Source organism: Lepidochelys olivacea (assembly GCF_965140295.1).
Source record: "Lepidochelys olivacea isolate rLepOli2 genome assembly, chromosome: 19".
NCBI classification, from domain to species: domain Eukaryota; kingdom Metazoa; phylum Chordata; order Testudines; family Cheloniidae; genus Lepidochelys; species Lepidochelys olivacea.
Window position 1 is genome coordinate 925,983 of NC_140429.1, and position 20,327 is coordinate 946,309.

The 20,327-nt window shown below is 47.7% G+C and overlaps 1 protein-coding gene across 4 annotated transcripts in view; it reads left to right on the forward strand.

Annotated features, from left to right (window-relative positions):
* The first annotated feature begins 2,624 nt into the window (after window positions 1-2,624).
* INPP5B (inositol polyphosphate-5-phosphatase B) overlaps window positions 2,625-20,327 on the forward strand; it is a 51,919-nt gene continuing 34,216 nt past the window's right edge. Inside the window, exons 1-6 of one of the 4 annotated variants that reach the window (XM_084652408.1) lie at window positions 2,625-2,853; window positions 3,193-3,258; window positions 3,911-3,990; window positions 4,460-4,557; window positions 5,062-5,091; window positions 5,877-5,987. In XM_084652408.1, coding sequence (XP_084508534.1) covers window positions 3,202-3,258; window positions 3,911-3,990; window positions 4,460-4,557; window positions 5,062-5,091; window positions 5,877-5,987 — 376 coding nt within the window. In that variant the 5' untranslated portion in view covers window positions 2,625-2,853; window positions 3,193-3,201. Of the gene's footprint in view, window positions 2,854-3,192; window positions 3,259-3,910; window positions 3,995-4,459; window positions 4,558-5,061; window positions 5,092-5,876; window positions 5,988-13,516; window positions 13,577-20,327 lie in introns of those variants that run through there. The other 3 variants (XM_084652409.1, XM_084652410.1, XM_084652411.1) reach the window with 3 other exon arrangements.

The window sequence follows — 20,327 nt, forward strand, 5'->3', positions numbered from 1 at the left end:
AAAACAGCTGCAGAATTTTAGGAATTCAGTGTCCCTCTAGGGCAGATGGAAAAAAACATCTACAGCAGCCTACTGGCAAAACAAGGTTTTTCCTAATATCCCTGACCCCTCTACTTCCACTCCACCCTGGGCCAGCTCAGCAGATGCTCCTGGGGTCCCAGCCATTCATTTATAACACTCTATACAATGCACATAATTTCTTCAAATAAGAATTCCCCCCCCCCAATAACATTAAGCAAATGGAATATTTTGGCCAACCCCTTTCTACTCTTCCCCGCCCCGCCCGCCCGCCCAGAGGCTGGCTCACAGGCATAGTTAGTGTAACCGCTCTGGTTGCTCCAGCAGCAGCCCTCTTCTCTCCCATCTTAGCAGTGATTCCCCTTGGGTCAGATTCCTGTCCGTCAGACTGGGGATGGTCTCACATTTGTGCAATGCTCTAAGTCAGCAGCTTCACACATGCTGAATGTATAGAAACCACTGAAGAATTAACCCCCTCCACACCATTTCACTCATGATGGGAGCACCGGAGGGAGGGTGTAGCCCCAGCCTCATGAGAGAATGCTCAGAACAAAGGCAGGTGTTTTGTTGCATAACTGCTTGGCCACGACAGGTGCAGCTGGAACTCGATTGTGACAATTGTTAATTGAAGCCACGCTCTCCTGTCTTTAGTCTGCAGAGGGTTTGGTTTGGTTTCTTGGGCCTGGTCTATACTAGCAACTTATGTCAGTATAACTACATTGCTCAGGGGAAATCCACACCCGCAAGCAACGCCATTATACCGACCTAACTCCCGGTGTAGACAGCGCTCTGTTGAGGGGAGGGTTTCTCCCATTGACACAGCTGTGGCCTCTTGGGGAGGTGGAGTTCCTGCGCCCATGGGAGAAGCTCTCCTGTCCGCGTAGGTTGCGTCTTCACTGAAGTGCTACAGGGGTGCCGCTGCATTGGTTCAGCTGCTCTGTGGCAGGATTTGAAGGGTAGACAAGCCCTCGGTCTGGCACCTGCTCCCAGAGAGACTCCGCAATGATTGATTTGCATAATGAAGCAGATGCTCCACATTTTGCTCACACCAGCTGTGGCCCAAGATGCTGCTGCATTTTAATCGGAAATGATTTGTTCTCAGGGAGGTGGGACAGAGGAGATGGTGTTCTGAATTTTGCCATGAAATGAATCTTTCCAAGGCTTCACTAGTCCTGGAGTCTCCTTTATTCTGATTAAGATTTTTTTCAGAATGCTCTGTAGAAATGAGATCTGCTTTAAGCAGGGATGTTGCTCCCTTTAGGTCTGATATTTCCAAGCATAGGCGCTCAGCACTTTCAGCAATTCCACAGGTTTCTTTGAGTCTCCGGTTTGGCACCCAAAATCACCAGTCAGTTTTGAAAATCTTCTCTAAACTCTCTAATCAAAGCAGGAAATAAAATATAAGAAAATACCTGGGGATTTGGAGGCTTGTTTATATTTTGTATCAGGAAGGGGGAAAAAAAAACATTTTGCGGGAAATTTGTTTGCTCTTTTTTAAAGGGGAAACTGTCAGGTAGTTTGAGCCCGACATTTGAGTTTTATTTTTTTAAAAAGCTTTTTGTGATGCTTGTTTATGTATTTGTCATAACGGCTCTTAGTCTTAACCCTTCCCCTGCATTGTCTGAAATCCAACCGCTGCCACACTGGGCCAGGGCCTGAGCCACAAAGTGAAAGTGAGCGTCCTCTGGGTGTCCGAGCAGAAATGCAATCCCGGAGAAAAACCAATGGCTCCGAAGCGTTCTGATAACACTGGGAAGGACAAGGTATTTATTTATTCATATGTGACCTGTAAGATGACATAATACATTGCTTGTTATGTAATTAAAGGGTTAGATGTGGAGGGCTCAGTGCAGGGCGGGAGCAGGAGGCAGGAGGAATGCTGGGAGTTGAAGGAAGACTGCTGATGTCAAATGGCAGCCTACAGCCAGGTACCATACAGTGCCCTGAGGGCTGATCACCTGTCTGTGTGTGACAGGTGCCAGGGAGAGGTGAGGCTGGGAAAACATATGGAGAAAAGGGCTTGGCTCTAAGTAATTAACAGAGAAAATAAGGAAATAGCTTGAGAAAAGCAAAGGGCACAGGCACCAGCTAACCTGGTGCAACAGAAACACTGGACACGGCACTTGCTCCAGGTGCCAGCAGGTGATGGGACAGTGTCCTTAGAGAAAGGCTATGAAATGAAAAACCTACTTGCCGTGATGTCCTGTTTGCTCCACTGAGGGGCCAACAGCAGTGAGAAAAACCTGCTTACGTGTCGAGAGAACTAGCCCCAAAAGGGAACAAAAATCCATCTGAAATCACTGCAGATTCTCCCCTGGGTCTGAGCATGGATCTGGCCAGTGTCTGGGAGATAGAACAAAGATGGGCCTGTTCCTTTGTGAGGTGAGGGTCTGCAGGGCTCACAGGAGCTGGATTGCTGCTTCCATTCAAATCCATAGACATGGCCCTGCCAGCTGCTCCTGCTTTAACGCCCAGATTCCTGATGTGGAGATCTGGGACACCGAGAAGGGGGAAGAGGCCAGAGCAGATGGAACAAGCCAGAGAGGAAGTGGGAAAGCAGCCAGGCTGCAGCGGGGTGGAGAGGAGGAAGTGGGGAGGAGGCCGGCAGGAGAAGAGGGGGCTCCAGCTGCAGAGGGGGCCGGAGCTACGAGGAACCTGGCAGCAGACATGATTTCAGCGTTTTCGTGACACAGTTTCAGAAAGCGGGTCTGGCTGAAGCTACTTCAGGCGACTGCCGGAGCATCTGAGGTGGAGTGATCCTGTCTGCGTCTCCAATCTGAGCCCTTAGCGGGAAGGAGGCCGCAGGGGAAGGATCTGGTACAAATACAGCAGCTGGTACGTATCTGATTTACATTGCAAAGTCTGCTTTAAAGTCTGCAAAGTCATCGATTACCGGCCTGTGTTCGGTAAGCTGCCAGGTAGCGTGGCTTGGTCTGTAGTGCAGACAGGGCCTCTGTTTCCCTGCCACAGGCTGGGCTGAGTCACTCTGCCTGGGCTGATGCAACCCACAGCCATGGTCAGATCAGCGTGTCCCACTCGCTCACTGCATGGTCGAGTGCGGTAGGAGCTTCATTGCTTGGCACCAGCTTGTGGCCTGGTTGTTGCAGAGTGGCATTAAATCGACTTGGCGAATTCACATATGTAATTCACTGACAGCAGCCCTTTGCGTTCCAGGCCTGGAGGATGGACGAATCAGTTGCTATTCAGGAGACCCTGGCGGATGGACAGACCTGCCTGATCATATCCTTTGCACCAAGCATTTCTTTGTAGATAAATGAACGTGGCTTGGAATTACCAGGGAAATCACACCCCTTTGTCCCCCGTTTCTGCCTCTCAGAGTTACTGAGTATCAATGGAGACAGGATCATTACTTGTAGGCCATCTGTTAATCCAAAACAACTTGTATGTCCCAGTCCTTTTCATGGCACACTGGCCTGGGTGCTGTGCTAATAATATTGGGCCAAATTCTATGGCCCCTAATTGAGCAAAAAACCCTTTCCCCGACACCTTCCATCCAAAACACCAGTCACGCTTTACAACTCCCTGCATGGCCGGGGCAGAGTGGAAGTGGACCACTCCGCACACCACCGCAGGTGGAAGAGAGTCTTTCTCAAGAGGCAAGTGGCTGCACACAATGGCCCAGGACAGAGCGTGGTGGGAGAATCCAGGGTTGAGCTGAAATGGCAGGAGGAATTTTAAGGAGGCAGAACACCTGGCTCCTAACTGATTCTGGATGCGAATGGAGGCTCCAGACAGGAAACCCAGAGGCTGAGCAGCTGGTGGCTGCTGCAGTCGAAGACAGGTTGAGAGAGAGAGAGCTCAGCCTCCTGCCTTTCTGGCTGCCCTAGAGGAGTTGTGTCTCTGTTGGCCGTTCCTTGACCATGAGCTGCATGCGGTACAGGGTATCCTGGCTGGTGAGGAGAGTGTGGAGAGCCGGCTTCTGGGCCTTGTGCGGACCCATGGAGAGCATGCGTAGGTGCTTGAGACAATGTCTGATGGGCCACTCATATGGGGAAGGCAGGGCCCTCTGGCTGGCAGTCTCAGCAGGAAGCCCCAGAATTGAAGGGGCCATGGAGACTACATGAACTCCCCTCCCACCCCAAAGGTGCTCTCTCCATGTCGGGATTTGGCAAAGTAATGTGGGAAGGTCGTTTGCCCTGCCACTACCTGTTTTGTACCTGATCTGTATTTAATCAGAGGAGGCTAGACTCCAGGGCTGTTAGTCTGGTACTTTTCACCAGCAACTTGTATAAATTAATTTTAAAAAACCCCACCCTTACGGGGTGCGCTGGCAGGCATGGGACAGGGACAGGAGCTGCAGGGGCTGTGCTAGCAGGTGAGTGTGGTGCTGGGATAGGATGGTGTTGAACCATGCTTGCAGGGAGCTCAGTGCTGATGCTGGAATGGAGGTGGCATTACCCCCCCTGCTCTTTGCCTCCAGGCTCTTCCTGTACACTCATCGGCGAATGGCTATAACAGCTGAGGATGTCTGCTTGGAGAGAGTCGTGCCGATCACCGAAGGATTTGCAGCAGAAGAAGGTAGAGCTGCCCTCTGCATCCTTCACTCGCTTCCTGGAAGGAGGTTCTTGCTTCTGCTCCTCAGAGATCAGTCAGGTGCCATCTTTTCTTGGGGGCAGGTAAAGAGAGGATCTGTGTGTGGAACAGAATCTGAATTTTGCTGTGCTGCTGCCTGAAATTTGGAAACTGATCACCTTTTGCCTTGTTGTGCTGTAACTTTTAAACAGCTGAATCCAGTGTAATTAATTAACATTCTCAGAAAAACAGGCTGCATTGCACCCCATGGAACCCAAACTATACTATGCACCCCCAGCTCTGGCAAGAGGAGACCTTAGAGTTACCAAATAATACTCATGGCCTCCTATCCTTTCTGACTTCTTCTGCCTCCCTTTCTGTCCCTTATCAGAGGGTGCTCAGGGTTGGTCTGCCTGAGCTATTTATGAAGTATTATCCCTGGATAGTAGCAGTGTGGCTCAGGCACCACTTGCCAGGTTTTCTAATGGAACTGCTTTTCTCTTTTGACAGTTACACCTGACAGTGACCTTCATATCATTGGTGAGTCTCTTCTGTTGCTATGATTCCCACGAGGTACAAGAAAGATTCCCATATACTGAGGTTACAAGCTCTGTATGAACCATTATTCCACGATTTTTGGTTTGTGGAGTTTGCTCAAGGTTGCTTATGGGATGTCAGGGGCTGAGCTGCTCCAAACTGGACACACTCTGTGCAATGACGGAGTCTTGTCTTGCTATTATTGGGTAGTTTATAAATCTGGACACTATTACTAGTTAACAAGTGTATTGCCAACCCCAGTTCAAACTATCGTTTGGCTAAATGATTCCGGATTGTTGCTAAACGATGAGTTCTAGTCGGTCTCCCTAGCTTTTACTGGAGTATCAGCTGGATACTATTATCATTTATTTAAATTGTGAAAGCCCCCAAAATGTGTTAACCGCTGTTCAAATGCAACTGTATTTCAGTGGCGTGGGTAGGGATTCCTTGTCTAATTTTTCTGTTTGTTTAAGTTTTATAAAACGTTTTGGGATCAGTTGGGCTGAAAGGGACTAGAGGAATAATAATGATGATTATTTACAAATCCTATTTAAAAATAAAACAAATTCATTCAAATACAGGAAACTGAAAGAGGTGATGAAGCTGATTTCTTTCCTCGCAGCTGGTGTGGTTTTCTACTGATTTGAGTACTGCAGATGTGGAAACATGTCCAGTGCTGGCATGGCTTTTGTGGGCCTGCAGCACCTAAAGTAGTGTTTAGAAACTGTAAGTGTCTTCTGCAAACTTAGCAGCATTAATTCCAACTCTCCTCTTCCCGCCATGTGTAGGTTCTGATGTGACTGTCCAGATAAGCTCGGAAGATGGTCAGCTGGTGGTGCGATTGCCTTTTGGGTCCCATACACGCACATTCCTACAGGAGATCAGCAAGTGCCGACCAGGTACAACCCTCTGTCATATAAGTATTGAAATTAATCCATAGGTTGGTACAGATGCTGCAGACGAAGGAGGAAGTCTAGGTTAGGATTTTGTCTTTGTATCATGTTTTCTCTCATCGTAGGAGGAATGTCAATTCCAGTATCCCTGTTGCTGCCACTTGTATTTACACAGCTAGCTTACAGGCCTCTGGATGTACTAAACTTCCAGATCCATCACTCTTGTCTGTCACTAGATGACTCAGCAGAGATGCTCTGAGCTTTGCCTCAGTAGCAAGTAGGAATAGTATTTATATTGTAGCCTTGCTTGGGCTCACCACTCATGGAGCAGGGAAGTAAAATGTAGCCTAGAATTGATCCTCAAGACACTAAATCCGAAGCTATGACTTGTGCTAATGCTGTAAGAGATCACAGAGAACTGGTTCCAGGGAGGCAGCAACTGTTGGATACTCCTGTTCCCCACTCCGTCTTCCTCCCCTTAAAGACTAAGGCCTGGTCTACACTTAAAACTTAAAAAGAAAAGGAGGACTTGTGGCACCTTAGAGACTAACCAATTTATTAGAGCATAAGCTTTCGTGAGCTACAGCTCACTCACGAAAGCTTATGCTCTAATAAATTGGTTAGTCTCTAAGGTGCCACAAGTCCTCCTTTTCTTTTTGCGAATACAGACTAACACGGCTGCTACTCTGAAACTTAAAACTTAGGTCAACATAGCTACAGTTCTCAGGGATGTGAAAAATCCACAGCCATGAGTGCTCTAGCTACACCAACTTAACCCCCAGTGTAGATGCAGCTAAGTCACAGAACAATGCTTCTGTTGACCCTAGCTATTGTCACTCGGGGAGGAAGAGTTCCTACAGCAATGGCAAAACCCCTTTCATCATTGTAGCCTACGTCAATGCTAGAGGGTTATGCCGGCATAGCTATGGTGCCTTGCTATGCCACTATAGTCCCCATAGTAGTGACGTGACCTAAGCTGTATCGCAGCTGCCATCTTTCCATGTGGGATTCCCTCCTGTGATCAGCCATGCTGGGCAGAAGGATTGGTGGTTCAATTAGTTTTCAGTTCTGTCCTAGGGGAGTACTATTGTGCTGTTAAACAATGTCCATGTTTCACCCCTGAGGTGGCTACCGTTCAGTGGTGGGTGCAGTGATCCCTGTGTATGAACTTTCTCTTGGCATAGGTTTAGGTTTATAGAGCACTTTGAGATCCTTTGACTTGAGATGAAAGACACTAGAGGCATGTAAGATGTTAATTATTTAAAATCACAATGTTAAAAATATTGGGTGGTGTTCCCTCCATCACTCCAGCCCAGGCAATGGCTGGGACTGTCGGTATGCCTACCTAGAGCCTCATCAGCTTCCTCTAGACCGACGGAGACTATGCCAGCATAGCTCAGCATCGTTGCTGTGCCAGCATAAGCCCATAGACTGTGTCTATGCTGACAGAAGGGTTTTTCAATGTTGGTGTAGGAATACCAATTCCCTGAGAAATGGTTGCTCGTTTGACAGAAGCATTCTGCTGTCGACCGAGCTGCGTCTATACTGTCAGTTAGGTTTCACATCCCTGACTGACGTAGCTATGTTGACCTAAAACTTAAGGGTAGACCAGGTGTTAGAGCCAGAAGAGCACTAGTCACAGGCTGGTCCAAGAATGCTTCTTGGGAAGGACTCTCTATGGCCTGTTGAATAACCTGAGTTCCTCTAAGACCTGATTTCTAACCAAGATGTTTCCATTTCAATTTGGGGAGAGGCTATTACTCAGTAAATTGATACATTTAAAAAATGAACGTGTCTCTGCACAAAGCCCTATCTCTGCAGAGCAAGCGGCCTGGCTGGCTCAGGAAGAGCCTGGTCATGCAAGGGGCACCGTTTCTCACAACGACAGAACTACAAACTGCTCCCCTCAGTGGAGCTCATCGCTTTGAACACAGGCTGTCTCTAGTCAGCTTGTTCACTTCATAAGAACATAAAAGCAGCCATACTGGGTCATACCAAAGGTCCATCTAGCCCAGTATCCTGTCTTCCAACAGTGGCCAATGCCAGGTGCCCCAGAGGGAATGAACAGAGCAGGTAATCGTCAAGTGATCCATCCTTTGTCATCCACTCCCAGCTTCTGGCAAACAGGCGAGGGACACCATATTCTCCCAGCTTGGCTAATAGCCATTGGTGGACCTATCCTCCATGAACTTATCTAGTTCTTTTTTGAAGCCTGTTACAGTCTTGGCCTTCACAACATCTTCTTGCAAAGAGTTCCACAGACTGACTGTGCGTTGTGTGAAAAAATATTTCCTTTTGTTTGCTTTAAACCTGCTGCCTATTAATTTCATTTGGTGACCCCTAGTTCTTCTGTTATGAAAAGGAATAAATAACACTTCCTTATTTACCTTCTCCACACCAGTCATGATTTTATAGACCTCTATCAGATCCCCCCTTAGTCATCCCTTTTCTAAGCTGAAAAGTCCCAGTCTTATTAATCTCTCCTCATACGGAAGCCGTTCCATACCCCTAATAATTTTTGTTGCCCTTTTCTGAAACTTTTCCAATTCCAATATATCTTTTTTGAGATGGGGCAACCACATCTGTATGCAATATTTAAGATGTGGGCATACCATGGATTTATATAGAGGCAATATGATATTTTCTGTTTTATTATCTATCCCTTTCTTAACGATTCCCAACATTCTGTTTGCTTTTTGACTGTCGCTGCACATTGAGTGGATGTTTTCAGAGAACTATCCACAATGACTCCAAGATCTCTTTTTCGAGTGGTAACAGCTAATTTAGACCCCCTCATTTTATATGTATAGTTGGGATTATGTTTTCCAATGTGCATTACTTTGCATTTATCAACACTGAATTTCATCTGCCATTTTGTTGCCCTGTCACACAGCTTTGTGAGATCCTTTTGTAGCTCTTCACAGTCTGCTTGGGACTTAACTATCTTGAGTAGTTTTGTAGCATCTGCAAATTTTGCCACCTCACTGTTTATCCCTTTTTCCAGATCATTTATGAATATGTTGAATAGGACTGGTCCCAGTACAGACCCCTGGGGGACACAACTATTTACTTCTCTCCATTCTGAAAACAGACCATTTATTCCTTACCCTTTGTTTCCTATCTTTTAACCACTTAACGATCGATGGGAGGACTTTCCCTTTTATCCCATGACAGCTTACTTTGCTAAAGAGCCTTTGGTGAGGGACCTTGTCAAAGGCTCTCTGAAAATCTAAGTACACTATATCCACTGGATCCCCATTGTCCACATGCTTGTTGACCCCCTCAAAGAATTCTAGCAGATTGGTGAAGCATGATTTCCCATGTTGACTTTTCCCCAACAAATTATGTTCATCTATGTGTCTGAGAATTTTGTTCTTTACTATAGTGTCAATCAGTCTGCCAGGTACTAAAGTCCAGCTTACCAGCCTGTAACTGCGGGGATCACCTCTAGAACCCTTTTAAAAATTGATGTCACATTAGGTATCCTCCAGTCATTTGGTAGAGAATCTGATTTAAATGATAGGTTACAAACTACAGTTAGTAGCTCTGTAATTTCACATGAGTTCCTTCAGAACTCTTAGGTGAATACCATCTGGTCCTGATGACATATTACTGTTTAGTTTATCAGTTTGTTCCAAAGCCTTCTCTAATGACATCTCAATCTGGGACAGTTCCTCAGATTTGTCACCTGAAAAGAATGGCTCAGGTTTGGGAATCTCCCTCACATCCTCAGCCGTAAAGACTCATGCAAAGAATTAATTTAGTTTCTACGTAATGGCCTGATCGTCCTTGAGTGCTCCTTTAGCATCTTGATCGTCCAGTGGACTCACTTCTTGTTTAGCAGGCTTCCTGCTTCTGATGTACTTAAAAAAAATTGCTATTACTTTTTGAGTCTTCGGCTAGCTGTTCTTCAAATTCTTTTGTGGCCTTCCTCATTATATTTTTACACTTCATTTGCCAGAGTTTATGCTCCTTTCTATTTTCCTCACTGGGATTTAATTTCCACTTTTTAAAGGATGCCTTTTTGTGTCTCACTGCTTTTTTTACTTTGTTGTTTAGCCACGGTGGCACTTTTTGGTTCTCTTACTATGTTTTTTTTAATTTGGGGGCCTCTATTTAAGTTGAGCCTCTATTATGGTGTTTTTAAAAAATTTCTGTACAGCTTGCAGGGATTTCATTTTTAGCACTGTACCTTTTAATTTCTATTTAACTAACTTCCTCATTTTTGTGTAGTTCCCCTTTCTGAAACTAAATGCTACAGTGTTGGGCCGCTGCGGTGTTTTCCCCGCCACAAGGATGTTAAATTTAATTATATTATGGTCACTATTACCAAGTGGTCCCCTTATATTCACCTCTTGGACCAGATCCTGTGCTCCACTTAGGACTAAATCAAGAATTGCCTCTACTCTTGTGGGTTTCAGGACTAGCTACTCCAAGCAGCAGTCATTTAAGGTGTCAAGAAACTTTAACTCTACATCCTGTCCTGAGGTGACATGTACCCAGTCAATATGGGGATAGTTGAAATCCCCCATTATTATTGAGGTTTTTATTTTAATAGCCTCTCTAATCTCTCTGAGCATTTCACAGTCACTATTACCATCCTGGTCAGATGGTCAGTAATATATCCCTATTGCTATATTCTTATATTAGAGCATGGAATTACTATCCATAGAGATTCTGTGGTACCGTTTGGTTCATTTAAGGTTTTTACTTCATTTGATTCTACGCTTTCTTTCACATATAATGCCACTCCCCCACCAGCATGACCTGTTCTGTCCTTGCAATATATTTTGTACCCTGGTATTACTGTGTCCCATTAATTATCCTCATTCCACCAAGTTTCTATGATACCTATTAAATCAGTATCCTCTAGAGGCACTCTAGTTCATGCATCTTATTATTTAAACTTCTAGCATTTGTATATAAGCACTTTAAAAACGTGTCACTTTTTAGCTGTCTGCCATTACATGATGTAATTGAATAGGAATCTTTTTCATTTGACTGTTTCTCATCAGATCCTACCCATATTTTATCATCTTCCATCCTCTCCTTCTTACTGGGACATAGAGAATCTCCATTAATAGATCTTCCCCCTAAGGAATGTCACTGTCCGAACCATGTGCTCTTCTGCACCTGTCGGCTTTCCTCCAGCCCTTCGTTTAAAAACTGCTGTTTGGCCTTTTTAAGTGCCAATCTGGTTCCATTTTGGTTTAGTGGAGCCCATCCTTCCTGCATAGGCTCTCCCTTTCCCAAAACTTTCCCCAGTTTCTAATAAATCTAAACCCCTCCTCCCTACACCATCATCTCATCCACACATTGAAACCCTGTAGTTCTGCCTGTCTAACTGGCCTTGTGCTTGGAACTGGAAACATTTCATAAAATGGTACCATGGAGGTCCTGAACTTCAATTTCTTACCTAGCAGCCTGAATTTGGCCTCCAGGACCTCTCTCCTATCCTTTCCTATGTCACTGGTACCTACATATACCATGACCACTGGCTCTTCCCCAGCACTACACATAAGTCTATCTAGATGTCTCGAGAGATCCGCAACCTTTGCACCAGGCAGGCAAGTCACCATGTGGTTCTCCTGGTCATCGCAAATCCAGCTATGTTTCTAATGATTGAATCCCCCATAACTATTACCTGCCTCTTCCTAATAACTGGAGTTTCCTCCCCCAGAATAACTATCATTCTTCCATGGACAATAATTCTGTCTTGAGATGTAAAGAACAATGTAGCCATGCAGGGAATGTCAAAGGGAGCAGGAAAGGTAAAATGGCTTCTAGGGTTTAAATCATCGGCTCCTGTGTATTGCAATCTGGTATAGCAGGGATATTAGGTTATGAAGGCTGGCGTGACTGCTCAGGGTATAATTGGGTCCAAGGAGAGATTAATGGCATTTGGGGCGCAGACAGTGCTCGGTGTGCAAGGGATACTAGGGAAGCCAGGAGTACTAAGGGCTGATCCAATTTGCCATTGAGTTCAAGGGCAGTTGAATTGGACGCTAAGTGAGTTTCATGGTTATATAGTGCTAGTTAAGTGCAACCTGCATTGGATCCAGTTGTATGTTTGCTGTCAGAGGTACAGCTGGAAGCTCTCAAATGAGCAGTTAATATCTGCCCCAAGTAAGAACCCTTTGGATATTTTTCTCAAGGTGGGAGTCTTTAGGCCTGCACATGGGTTTCAGGGGCAGCATATATTTAACCTGCAGGGCCAATTCCTGGGAATCCTGCTGCCCTTCCATCATGTATAAAGCAGAGGCCCCTGAGGTCCCTGCAAGTCCCCGCTGCGGAGGGACGCTGCCTCCTTCAGAGACGCTGTTTGCTAGTGCCCCCTGCAGATGCTGCCTGTGGGCCCCAACGCCTCGGGGACCCTGGCTCAGCTTCCTCAGCGGAGACCCAGGTCACCAGGGCTGCTGTGGCGCACGCTGAAGTACAGAAAGTGGGGGCTCAGGCAGACAGCCCGGCGCGGGCGCCCGGGGGTGTGTTGGCGGCTGTGGGTGGCGCGGGGAGCCCGGCGCGGGCGCTCTGAGGCGCGCCGGGGGATGCGGGGTGGGGGGGGCCCGGCGCGGGCGCTCTGAGGCGCGCCGGGGGACGCGGGGGGGGGGGGGGGCCCGGCGCGGGCGCTCTGAGGCGCGCCGAGGGACGCGGGGGGGGGGGGCCCGGCGCTGGCGCTCTGAGGCGCGCCGGGGGACGCGGGGTGGGGGGGGCCCGGCGCGGGCGCTCTGAGGCGCGCCGGGGGATGCGGGGTGGGGGGGGCCCGGCGCGGGCGCTCTGAGGCGCGCCGGGGGGGCGCAAGGGGGGGGGCCGGCGCGGGCGCTCTGAGGCGCGCCGGGGGACGCAAGGGGGGGGGCCCGGCGCGGGCGCTCTGAGGCGCGCCGGGGGGCGCAAGGGGGGGGGGCCCGGCGCTGGCGCTCTGAGGCGCGCCGGGGGATGCGGGGTGGGGGGGGCCCGGCGCGGGCGCTCTGAGGCGCGCCGGGGGATGCGGGGTGGGGGGGGCCCGGCGCGGGCGCTCTGAGGCGCGCCGGGGGGGCGCAAGGGGGGGGGCCCGGCGCGGGCGCTCTGAGGCGCGCCGGGGGGCGCAAGGGGGGGGGGCCCGGCGCGGGCGCTCTGAGGCGCGCCGGGGGGGCGCAAGGGGGGGGGCCCGGCGCGGGCGCTCTGAGGCGCGCCGGGGGGGCGCAAGGGGGGGGGCCGGCGCGGGCGCTCTGAGGTTTCGCTCCGCAGCGTTCCACGGGCACGGTGGGGAAGGATGTGGAGACCGGGACAGAGGCGAACAGGAGGGGAGCGGAGCGGGACGGGTGTGAAAGGGAAATGGCGGGTTTTTGGAGGGCGGTGATTGGCAGAGACGGGCGGGGCTTGGTGATTGGAGGAGGCGGGGCTCGGAGGCGGGGCTTGGTGATTGGAGGGGCTGAGGCCCGGAGGAGGGGCTGGGGGGAGGCCCGCCCGCGGGGCCCGGTGAGTGGAGGGGCGGGGCCCGGAGGCGGGGCTGGGGGCGGTCGGCCCGCCGTGGGCGGGGCCGGGAGGGGGAGGCCGTGGGCGGGGCCCGGAGGAGGCTGAGCTGAGGGCCATGGCCGCGGCCGGGTGGCTCCGCGGAGGTAGGGGCCGGGGTGGTTGGAGGCGCAGGGATGGTGCTGGGTGCGGGTGCCCCGGGGTCGCCGGGCCGGAGGCGGCCGGGCCGGGAGGCGGAGGGATGGTGAGGCGGACGAGGGAGGTGGGAGCCCGATGGGGGCGGGGTGCTGGGGGATGGGGCTGCCTGGTGGGGGGCGGCGCGGGGGGCTGGTCCCTGTCTCTTTGGCCCAGTCAGGCTGTGAACGCTGTGATCCCTTCCCCACCCGGCCCCCTGGGGCTCCGTTCCGGTTCGCTGAATCCCCCTGCAGTTTCAGTGGGGTGCAGGATTCCTCTCCCCTTCTAATCTATATCAACAGCTGTCATGCCCTACCCCAGAGGCAGCTGCATCTGGGTCCTGCACGGAGGGGCAACTCCCTGGATAAACAGCAATTGTGGCTGCTGCTTAGGTCAGGGGAAGCATCCCTTTGCAACATCTGATGGACCCACCCCAGAAATGGCTGCATCCCTGTGCTGGGTGAAGTAATCCCCGTCAGCGGTTTGGGGAGCAGGAAGGAAGGCGCTGTTTTGTGTCTTTATGATGTATTAATAAAAGCCCACTAGAGAATGCTCTGAGCATGAAGATGCACATGTGGTTCATGGATCATGGTAATAAGGCTGATGAAACAAATTCAAATTGAAACTTGTACAGGCACTAGGGCACAGCCAGTGTGTGTCTGAATAAATCTTATTAAAGAACCTGCTGATGAAGTGAATTACTACTTGAATATATATATGTATGTCACCATTCTAAAATTCAGACTATTGTAGTAGGTATAAGATATTAGAAACTGTGTGGTTCCCTCAGGGCTGCTGAGGTGATTGCACAACAATCTGATAGGCAAACAGCCGTATCTCTCACTGTTTGAAAAGAGATAAAAACCTCTGAAGTTGCAGTATGAGATCAGTGTAATACACTCACAACCCAAGATATCCATGCTCATCTTATAAGGTGCATGTCATGCTCTCTTTGCATCCTTTCTGGATCACAGCCTATCCAGTGTGCATGTTGTTTTATTTCCCCTGGTGCTCAATGTGCTACCAGTCATAGAATCATAGAATATCAGGGTTGGAAGGGACCTCAGGAGGTCATCTAGTCCAACCCCCTGCTCAAAGCAGGACCAGTCCCCAATTAAGTCATCCCAGCCAGGGCTTTGTCAAGCCTGACCTTAAAAACTTCTAAGGAAGGAGATTCTACCACCTCCCTAGGTAACGCATTCCAGTGTTTCACCACCCTCCTAGTGAAAAAGTTTTTCCTAATATCCAACCTAAACCTCCCCCACTGCAACTTGAGACCATTACTCCTTGTTCTGTCCTCTTCTACCACTGAGAATAGTCTAGAACCATCCTCTCTGGAACCACCTCTCAGGTAGTTGAAAGCAGCTATCAAATCCCCCCTCATTCTTCTCTTCTGCAGACTAAACAATCCCAGTTCCCGCAGCCTCTCCTCATAAGTCATGTGTTCCAGTCTTCTAATCATTTTTGTTGCCCTTCGCTGGACTCTCTCCAATTTATCCACATCCTTCTTGTAGTGTGGGGCCCAAAACTGGACACAGTACTCCAGATGAGGCCTCACCAATGTCGAATAGAGGGGGACGATCACGTCCCTCGATCTGCTCGCTATGCCCCTACTTATACATCCCAAAATGCCATTGGCCTTCTTGGCAACAAGGGCACACTGCTGACTCATATCCAGCTTCTCGTCCACTGTCACCCCAGGTCCTTTTCCGCAGAACTGCTGCCTAGCCATTCGGTCCCTAGTCTGTAGCTGTGCATTGGGTTCTTCCGTCCTAAGTGCAGGACCCTGCACTTATCCTTATTGAACCTCATCAGATTTCTTTTGGCCCAAACCTCCAATTTGTCCAGGTCCCTCTGTATCCTATCCCTCCCCTCCAGCGTATCTACCACTCCTCCCAGTTTAGTATCATCCGCAAATTTGCTGAGAGTGTAATCCACACCATCCTCCAGATCATTTATGAAGATATTGAACAAAACCGGCCCCAGGACCGACCCCTGGGGCACTCCACTTGACACACTTGAAGAGTGACTGACATTAACTCTTCCTAGACCTGTGTACGGTTTCAGAAATTATTCTGAAGTTCAGAATGGGAAACCTTGGTTCAGCACAGACAGAAATGATAGGACTTCCTGTTATGTGTAGCGGAATGCCTTAGTTTGTCAGGTATGTGTACATTATCTATCACTGCATTACCTAGGTCACAATGCCTAGCCATGTGTCTAACACAAGTCTACCAAAGAGATGTTTCGTAGGGATTTTTTCATAGGAGACATGGGCCCTAATCATGTTACCTCTGTTAGTTATGTAGTGCTGTTGACTTCCTGTGTGTCAGTTTGAACACATCCCTGTATACACGATGCTGGAAGGTCCGCTCTTTGGACCTTGCATTTGAATTTGCATCAGGTTACAGATAAAATACGTTTGATTTTCCTAAATCCTTGTAGATATTTATTTGCAACATAGAAGTACCATTGTCTGGCAAGTTTTCTGTTGTCTGTGGGTGCAGAGGCCAAGAAGAGTAACTGGCTCATATAGATCAGCACAGAAGTGCTTTTGCAAAATTAGTCGAGGAACCACATCCCACTTCTAGCTGAAGGCGTTGCTTAAATGAGCATGTAAAACCCTCAGAGTGCCTCCTTCAATTAGTATCAAACCTTGAAATGAAGCCTGTGACTTGCCAACCAGAGGCAGTTTCAACTCGATTAGCACAGTATTTCAGTGTACTTGGGATTTCTTTGTCACAAATATAGAATCTTAAAATAGTAGCATAGTCTGCCCCTGACAGAGCAGTAGATGGGAGTTACAGGCTCTGTGCAAACTGGTGGAGGCTAACTTATGAAAGTTATCGCCACAGGGAATTAGACTTTTATAGTGCCCTGGTTATGCTGAGTTTATGGCTGGTATTGTGAAATACAACTGATTAAAACCTGTCCGTGTCAGTAAGTGTAAAGAAGAAGGGAACTGGATTTGTGCCAGCTTGCCCTTTGTATAAAGGGAGCCTGGATAGAGTGGGCTTTTAAAACAAACAAAAAAGTGACCAACACCACTGCCAGCTCATGCGGCTTTTTCCCTTGTGTTTTTCTGTTGCATCCTGATAGCAACACAAGACACCTTTGGAGATGCCTCTTGACAGAGACTGATGCCAGGCCTACGTTTGGAAGGCTTTGCCAATAGAATTGTATTGATATACTAGACCAGCAAAGCGCTTCTAGTGTGGACACAATGTATATTGGTAAAACTGCCTTTGCCAGTATAGCTCAGTTTTGCCGGTATAACTGCGTCTATACTAGGGACTTTTGTGACCAGCGTAGCTGTGCTGGCAAATCACATCTCATCATGCACCTGATGTAGCTACGCCAGCAAACGTTTATGGCATAGACCTGGCCCAAGAGGGGGTTGTTAGTTCTTGAAACTCTTTACCCTTCAGTACCTCTCCTTTGAGGTTATGGGTTTCTGTCTTCCCAAGAACGAGGAGTACTTGTGGCACCTTAGAGACTAACAAATTTATTTGAGCATAAGCCTTCATGGACTAAAGCCTACCTCATCAGATGCATGCAATGGAAAATACAGTAGGAAGATATAGATATATCCATACAGAGAACATGAAAAAATGGGGGTTGCCATACCAACTCTAACGAGACTAATTGATTAAGGTGGGCTATTATCAGTAGGAGAAAAAAAACTTTTGTAAGTGATAATCAGGCTGGCCCATTTCAATGTGAGCAATGCCCCTCTGCCATGTACACTGGCCAAACCAGACAGTCTCTATGCAAAAGAATAAATGGACACAAATCAGACGTCAAGAATTATAACATTCAAAAACCAGTCGGAGAACACTTCAACCTCCCTGGACACTCAGTTACAGACCTAAAAGTTGCAATTATTCAACAAGAAAACTTCAAAAACAGATTCCCAATGAGAAACTGCAGAACTGGAATTAATTTGCAAACTGGACACCATTAAATTAGGCTTGAATAAAGAATGAGAGTGGATGAGTCATTACACAAACTAAAAACTATTTCCGCATGCTAATTTTCCCCCTACTGTTACTCACACCTTCTTGTCAGCTGTTTGAAATGGGCCATCCTGATTATCACTACAAAAGTATTTTTTCTCCTGCTGATAATAGCCCACCTTAATTGATTAGTCTCGTTAGAGTTGATATGGCAACCCCCATTTTTTCATGTTCTCTGTGTGTGTGTATGTGTGTGTGTGTATATCTATATCTATATCTTCCTACTGTATTTTTCACTGCATGCATCTGATGAAGTGGGCTTTAGCCCACGAAAGCTTTTGCTCAAATAAATTTGTTAGTCTCTAAGGTGCCACAAGTACTCTTCGGTCTTTTTGCTGATACAGACTAACACGGCTACCACTCTGAAACCTCTCTTCCAAAGGACACCTGCTAGAGGTTATCCAGACCACAGAGACTGTTAACAGAAACAAGATTTATTAAAAAGAGAGAAAATAGAATTAAAAGAAAAACTGTTTGCTTAACTCATTTAGATTGACACTTCTCATAAACTAAACTAAATACAAAAAGAAAAGGAGTACTTGTGGCACCTTAGAGACTAACCAATTTATTTGAGCATAAGCTTTCGTGAGCTACAGCTCACTTAAATTGGTTAGTCTCTAAGGTGCCACAAGTACTCCTTTTCTTTTTGCGAATACAGACTAACACGGCTGTTACTCTGTAAACTAAATACGGCTTTCTCAGCTGTTACAGAAGAAAAAGAAAAGCAAATAGCAATTCTCTCTGAATATACTATGGTCCGTTTATCAGCTTTGCCCTATCCTGATACTGTCTCTCTTGCTGTGTCCTGGATTCTCTTTGCAAGTCCCTGTAACTTGGATCAGCTTGCATGTTCAGAGGTGCCTCTCTCATTTTTGTGTCAGAGGTGTTAGAGTCTATTAAGCCATTAGGGTGAGGTTTCCTTAACATTTACAAAAGAGTCTTTTATCAGAACTCCTGGCTGGGAAAATGGTCAAATGACTATTATCTCCCAGAGAAACAAGGTGGGAGAGGTAATATCTTGTATTGGACCAACTTCTATTGGTGAAAAAAGAAAAGGAGTACTTGTGGCACCTTAGAGACTAACCAATTTATTTGAGCATAAGCTTTCGTGAGCTACAGCTCACTTCATCGGTGGTTTTGTCTTTTATCATTTTCCTGCGTGAGTTCATTCGAGAGCATAGTGATTTGCTTCACCCACATAGTTGTTACTGGGGCACATAGTGGATGAGGTACACCACATGTTTTGATAGGCATGTGTAGGACCCATGGATCTTGAAAGGTGTGTTGGGGGGTGTTGCTCATTGGGTCTGTAGGTTTTGTATCTGTTGTTCTAGCAGAGTCCTGTGCCGCTTTGAGTTGGTGTGTGCTGATCTGTGGGGAGCTTGCTTCTAATGATGAGGTTGGGGAGTTTGAAGGTCAGAAGAGACGGTTCAGGAAAGATTTTTTTCAGGATGGGGTCTCCACAGAAATGGGTTGCAGTTGTTTTATGATACCCCATATGGGTTCCAATGTGGGGTGGTAGGTGACAACTCGGAGTGTGTGGTTGGAGGGGGTTTTATTTCTATATTGAAGCAGGTTCTCTCTGGGTATTTCGGTGGCCTGTTCCATGATGCGATCTACTTCTCTGGTGGAATGTCCTTTTTTGGTAAAGGCGGTTTTGAGTGTGTTAAGGTGTGTATCCTGGACTTTCTCCTCAGAGCATGTTCTCTGGTATCTGAGTGCCTGGCTGTAGATAAAAGATTTCTCCATTGTCTACAGCCAAGTTCTACGATACAACTGCATTTGCTCCAACCCCTCAGACAGAGACAAACACCTACAAGATCTCTATCAAGCGTTCTTACAATTACAATACCCACCTGCTGAAGTGAAGAAACAGATTGACAGAGCCAGAAGAGTACCCAGAAGTCACCTACTACAGGACAGGCCCAACAAAGAAAATAACAGAACGCCACTAGCCGTCACCTTCAGCCCCCAACTAAAACCCCTCCAACGCATCATCAAGGATCTACAACCTATCCTAAAGGATGACCCATCACTCTCACAGATCTTGGGAGACAGGCCAGTCCTTGCTTACAGACAGCCCCCCAACCTGAAGCAAATACTCACCAGCAACCACACAACAAAAATGCTAACCCAGGAACCTATCCTTGCAACAAAGCCCGTTGCCAACTGTGTCCACATATCTATTCAGGGGACACCATCAGAGGGCCTAATCACATCAGCCACACTATCAGAGGTTCGTTCGCCTGCGCATCTACCAATATGATTTATGCCATCATGTGCCAGCAGTGCCCCTCTGCCATGTACATTGGTCAAACTGGACAGTCTCTACATAAAAGAATAAATGGACACAAATCAGATATCAAGAATTATAACATTCAAAAAACAGTTGGAGAACACTTCAATCTCTTTGGTCACTCGATTACAGACCTAAAAGTTGCAATTCTTCAACAAAAAAACTTCAAAAACAGACTCCAAGGAGAGACTGCTGAATTGGAATTAATTTGCAAACTGGATACAATTAACTTAGGCTTGAATAGAGACTGGGAGTGGATGTGTCATTACACAAAGTAAAACTATTGCCTCTTGTTTATTTCCCCTCCTACTGTTCTTGTAAAGTGCTGGAAATGGCCCACCTTGATTATCACTACAAAAGGTGTCACCCCCCTGCCCACCCCCACCCCCCGCTCTCCTGCTGGTATTAGCT